At 45.0% G+C, this 5,403-nt stretch overlaps 1 protein-coding gene across 2 annotated transcripts; it reads right to left on the reverse strand.

The window, feature by feature from the left end:
• Positions 1-238: 238 nt before the first annotated feature.
• Positions 239-3,847, reverse strand: LOC117534613 (actin, cytoplasmic 1-like). 2 transcript variants are annotated; one of them, XM_034198865.1, is made up of 6 exons: positions 3,830-3,847; positions 3,611-3,740; positions 1,854-2,093; positions 989-1,427; positions 696-877; positions 446-589 (listed from the first exon to the last, which is right to left on the reverse strand). In XM_034198865.1, exons 2-6 carry the CDS (start codon positions 3,731-3,733, stop codon positions 446-448), a joined length of 1,128 nt encoding a protein of 375 aa, XP_034054756.1. In that variant the 5' UTR covers positions 3,734-3,740; positions 3,830-3,847. The 2 variants fall into 2 exon arrangements, with proteins under 2 accessions (XP_034054749.1, XP_034054756.1); XM_034198858.1 differs by lacking the exon at positions 3,830-3,847 and having other exon boundaries at positions 239-589; positions 3,611-3,733.
• Between the last annotated feature and the right edge of the window lie 1,556 nt (positions 3,848-5,403).

Here is a 5,403-nt window from a genome sequence, read left to right on the forward strand (position 1 = left end):
TTAAACAGGACCAAGATATTTTTAAGGCTGAAAGTACAAAAAACCCAGACATAATTTACATACAAGCGATACTACAACCATGTTTAAGTATGCGCCAACCACTGGGCAGCCTTCACAGAGGCGAATACGTGTCTGAACAATGCAGTTAACAAACATTTGGAATGACTCAAAGGAAAAAACTCCCCAGATGCAACTGCAGAACCCTGGGTGATTTTTTTTTTTTTTTTTTTTTTTTTTTAATCTAGCCAAAACATTACTGTCTCCTTCATCGTTCCAGTTTAAAATCCTGAGTCAAGCGCCAAAATAACTGAAGCCATGCCAATGAGTTGGTCGTCTAGGCTCTGCGCCTGAGTGTGTATGAGAAATGTGTGTGTGGTTGTTTTGCACAGAGCTGAAGTTGTTGGGCGTCTGGTTGGGGAGGGGGAAGGAGGAACAGTCTGTTTTTTTAGAAGCATTTGCGGTGGACGATGGAGGGGCCGGACTCATCATACTCCTGCTTGCTGATCCACATCTGCTGGAAGGTGGACAGAGAGGCCAGGATGGAGCCTCCGATCCAGACAGAGTATTTACGCTCTGGTGGGGCAATGATCTGCAGAGACAAGGGGAAGATGCATTAGACACCATTTCTTTTTGCATTCATCCGACTCAAACAGAGCAGTATGTTACTGTGCTGGCTGGGCAGAGGCTCAGCTCACCTTGATCTTCATGGTGGATGGGGCCAGGGCGGTGATCTCCTTCTGCATCCTGTCAGCGATGCCGTTGTACATGGTGGTACCTCCGGACAGCACGGTGTTGGCGTACAGATCCTTACGGATATCGACGTCACACTTCATGATGCTGTTGTAGGTGGTCTCGTGGATTCCGCAAGACTCCATACCTGAGGGCAGAATCAAAACACTGGTTCGCAAGTGTCGCTGCAGGATAACTAGAAGGGGTTTTTCCTTATTTTTAGGGATGTAGTGCAGGTTATGTTAAGTTGGTAACTCACCGAGGAAGGATGGCTGGAAGATAGCCTCTGGGCAACGGAACCTCTCGTTTCCGATGGTGATGACCTGACCGTCGGGAAGCTCGTAGCTCTTCTCCAGGGAGGAGGAGGAGGCAGCGGTGCTCATCTCCTGCTCGAAGTCCAGGGCGACGTAGCACAGCTTCTCCTTGATGTCACGCACGATTTCCCTCTCAGCTGTGGTGGTGAAGGAGTAGCCACGCTCTGTCAGGATCTTCATGAGGTAGTCTGTGAGGTCGCGGCCAGCCAAATCCAGACGGAGGATGGCGTGGGGCAGGGCGTAACCCTCATAGATGGGCACTGTGTGGGTCACACCATCACCGGAATCCATGACGATACCAGTGGTACGACCAGAGGCGTACAGGGACAGCACAGCCTGGATGGCAACGTACATGGCGGGGGTGTTGAAGGTCTCGAACATGATCTGTAGAATGAAAAGAGAACATGTTAATAATCAATCACAATAAAAAAAAGTACTTAACTTCTGTGGCCACTGCACTCACTACATGCATTATTGTGTGAGGCTAAGATTAAAGTTAGTAGAGAAACAAAGTGCAGAAAGTCATCATTCCTTCACACTTGTGCATGTCAGATGTCTATTAAAGTAGTGCTGATTTAATAACTCAGCTACACAAGTGCAGATAAAAGGCACACAGTCAAGAGAGACCTGTTGATGATAGATCATCTTATAGGAGAGAAGTCCTGGAGGAGAGGGGGAGGAAGGAGCAGGTGAGAATGGAATGGAGGGAAACCCAGGAAGAAATGAGGCTACGAGTTAAATAGCTAATAATACGGGATAAGCTAAGTATGCTACATTCTGTGTGTGCTAAAGTTAAGGAAGGGTGTGTACCTGGGTCATCTTCTCCCTGTTGGCTTTGGGGTTCAGGGGGGCCTCTGTGAGCAGGACGGGGTGCTCCTCGGGGGCAACTCTCAGCTCGTTGTAGAAGGTGTGATGCCAGATCTTCTCCATGTCATCCCAGTTGGTCACAATACCGTGCTCAATGGGGTACTTCAGGGTCAGGATACCCCTCTTGCTCTGGGCTTCATCACCAACGTAGCTGTCCTTCTGGCCCATACCGACCATCACACCCTGGAATCAAGACATCAGAGATGGTTAGATTATATATATTATGCACTACAACATGGATATACATACAGTTTACAAGTCCAAGTACAGGTCTTACTGTTTAACTGGTGGCGCGGGGAACTCGTGATATTCTGTAACGGTAGGAATGTGTCAGGGGCGTGTACTTTGAGGAGCCATTGTCGAATAACCAGGAAATACACATTTCGATCGCTTCTTCTGTCGTTTACATTTATCTTTTGGTATATTTGGCTGGATAGGAAGACTTTGATGCACATTCAGTACCAGTGTGGGAGGTTGTGGTTGCGATGCAGATATCCGGACGCGTACAGCGAGGACTACAAAATGACAATGAGGTGACTGGGAATGTCTGTTCAAAACATTGCATGCTTGAATAAATCATTTAAACCAGTTATTTTTGCCAGACTTATTACTGAATATCATTCCTAATGTGATACCAAGTCCATCTGAGACCTGTGTACACCTTCAGACAGCCTACAAGTGAAGCACACGTAGTTTACTCAGTTTGAAAGCAGTGTGGAGAAGTCTTCAGCTGTGGAGCTGTGATCCGCCCAGGTTAACTTGTGATACGACTTATGTTCTGTGGCTATCTACCAGCGATCATGTTTAATATTAAAGACTACACACATGCAGTGTTTCCCCTACCATTGTCTTGGAGGGGCGCTGCTGAAAAGACCGCAACATAAGTAAAGATAATGAATACATCCTATTAAAACCTGTGTGGCTTATATGATCTAATTAGTACAAGCAGCATAACGTTTCACCATGTAACTAAAGATTGTAGTCAGGGAAATCAGTTTGACATATTGAACTAATAACAAATCACCTCTGGCTGGCAGAGAACTCTCTGCTCCATAGCTTCTCTTGGACGTCAAATCACATGTACATTTTACATTTATATTCAATTTAATATTCCATCCCTCACATACTTTTGTATATATAATAACTTATATTTTGTTTTTCTTGTTATGCTGCTGCAAAACAAACATTTCCCTATTTGGGATCAATACAGTAATATCTTATCTTAATTAAGAAATATAACTTCTAATTAGTGTAGCAGCTGACACCTATTTTCAATATGGATTAATCTACCATTTATTTCAATTTTGATCTATAAAAATGTCAAAATGTTCACGAGACTTATCAAAGTGCAAGGTTATATCTTTCAGTTGAAACGATCTTAAATTGGCGTGACGTTGAAGTCGTGCGACCCTGCTGCTGTACTGGCTTGTAGTTCGTTAATAGCATAACGTTAGCATTTCGCTTCTGGCGACTAGATTTATGATTCAAAAATTAGGGTTGACATGTGGAGATTATCCGGCTGAACAAAACGTGATCCCTCTCTTAAATGTGTGTCAACCACAGACCTTATTTCGAGCTATTTTCCAAAATCCTATGGAGAAATTGCATTGGTTTTCGACGAAGGAACCGGAAGAAGTTTACTTCCGGGTTTTAGGACGCGTCACTGCGGTTCTCTATTCTTTTGGAGCTCAATGCCTCACCTGATGCCTGGGGCGGCCTACGATGGAGGGGAAGACAGCACGAGGAGCGTCGTCTCCGGCGAATCCTGCTTTGCACATACCGGATCCGTTGTCAACAACCAGTGCGGCGATTTCATCTTCCATGGCTGAACTGTTGAGGAAAAAAGAAACAACGGTTAAGTATCAATTGCAATATGGCACTACTATTAAAACAACAAAGCTGCGTTAGTTTGTTTGTACCTTACACACGACACGGGCCGTTTCTCAATGTCGAATAAACCTGCTGCTGCAGAGCCACTATTTCAAGTATACTGCGTCATCGAGTGGCGCCGAAGGACCTTTTAAGGCCCAATCCCAAACCACACCCTACCCCTACACACTCCCCCTCCGTGACGGAGTGAACTCCGTGGAGTGACCATGGACCACTCGCAGCTCAACGAGGCTCCTCCTGTCAGATGGAGGGAGTAAATACAGCGGCAAGCTTTGGGACAAACTCCCCTCTCTCCGGCAGAAACAGGAAATGCCGTAACTGTAAGTAACAACGGTTTCAAATCAGCATCTCTTAGACAAAACATTTAAATTAATAACTAAAATAAAACTCCAAACATCTGTAATTGTGTTACTTTTTTGTAAAGCTCTTTTAGTTTTAAACCTCATTTTTACAAGCTTCTTAGTTTTTGCAACAGTCTGTAAATATACACAACTTTATAATAAAATGCACACATTTACCTTTTTCTAGACTAAACACAGGTATGATCCTAAGTAAAACAAATATGAGGTTATCATGCGGTTGTTAACATCGCAGTTTATCAGTGGATGTTTGCTGGAACTACTTGTAAACTATGGTTGATAGTGAGGGTCGTCAATCACTTTTTTGACAAGACAGTAGTGACGGCCATCTTGGTGACGTGTGTTGTTGTGAGAGTCTGCGAGACCAGAGATGTAGTTCATTAAGCGTTTCACACAAAAAAATGTGTTACTTACTTCACAGTTTTACGACACATTTAAAAAAAAATTGACTTGCAAAATTATCTTTTAAATTGACAAACATCATATGTGTAATTCGTGGCACAATTCAAACGGGATCGAAAGATAATATTTCTCTCTCCATTGACTTCAATACATAATTTGAGGGTACCGGGGTTGGACGTCTTTCATGCTAGCTGGTTACACAGAGCAGCACATGTACTCACGTCTTCTTGATTAATGAATAATAAAGTGTGGAAGTCCATTCTGAATACACCGCCTCTGACTCCCGTTGATCGGCTCTACACCGGTGACCCTGACGTTTTCGTGAAAGTTTCCGAAGACTCAATGAACATGGCTGATCGCTATGTTTTTGTAAAGCTGCCGGAGTTTTGGGAGCATGCCGCTGCGGCGTGGTTCGCACACGTGGAGGCACACTTTGCCTGCCGACAAGTCCGTGACAGGGATTTGAAATATTTCCACGTGGTAGCAGCGATGGGAAGCTCCACGTCATCCAGGTTGGTGGGATTTATCGCAGACCCCCCGCACCGTGGCAAATATGAGGCGATTAAGGCCCTTCTCCTTAAGACATTTAGCTTATCTGCTAAGGAGAGGGCCCGCCAGATACTTGACATTCAAGACCTAGGAGACAGCAAGCCTTCTCAGCTAATGGAGAAAATGCTAAATCTGCTAGGGGGGGAAGATCCCCGGATTTTGTTCATGGAGACGTTCCTGCGCAACTTGCCTTCCCGGGGTCAGACGGCACTAGCCAACACGTCCATTACGGAGCCCCGTGCCTTGGCTGAAGTGGCCGACCGTTTTTTCCTGGCTACCCAGCAGTCCGGTGC

This window comes from Gymnodraco acuticeps, unplaced genomic scaffold (assembly GCF_902827175.1).
Source record: "Gymnodraco acuticeps unplaced genomic scaffold, fGymAcu1.1, whole genome shotgun sequence".
Lineage (NCBI taxonomy): Eukaryota > Metazoa > Chordata > Actinopteri > Perciformes > Bathydraconidae > Gymnodraco > Gymnodraco acuticeps.

Excerpts from the sequence above, each read along its gene's own strand:
- LOC117534613 (XM_034198858.1), bottom strand. The coding sequence starts at position 3,733 with ATGGAAGATGAAATCGCCGCACTGGTTGTTGACAACGGATCCGGTATG. Across the intron at positions 1,428-1,853 it reads ACAGGGAGAAGATGACCCAG|ATCATGTTCGAGACCTTCAA; the intron begins GTACACACCCTT and ends TTCATTCTACAG. Across the intron at positions 878-988 it reads CTTCCAGCCATCCTTCCTCG|GTATGGAGTCTTGCGGAATC; the intron begins GTGAGTTACCAA and ends TTCTGCCCTCAG.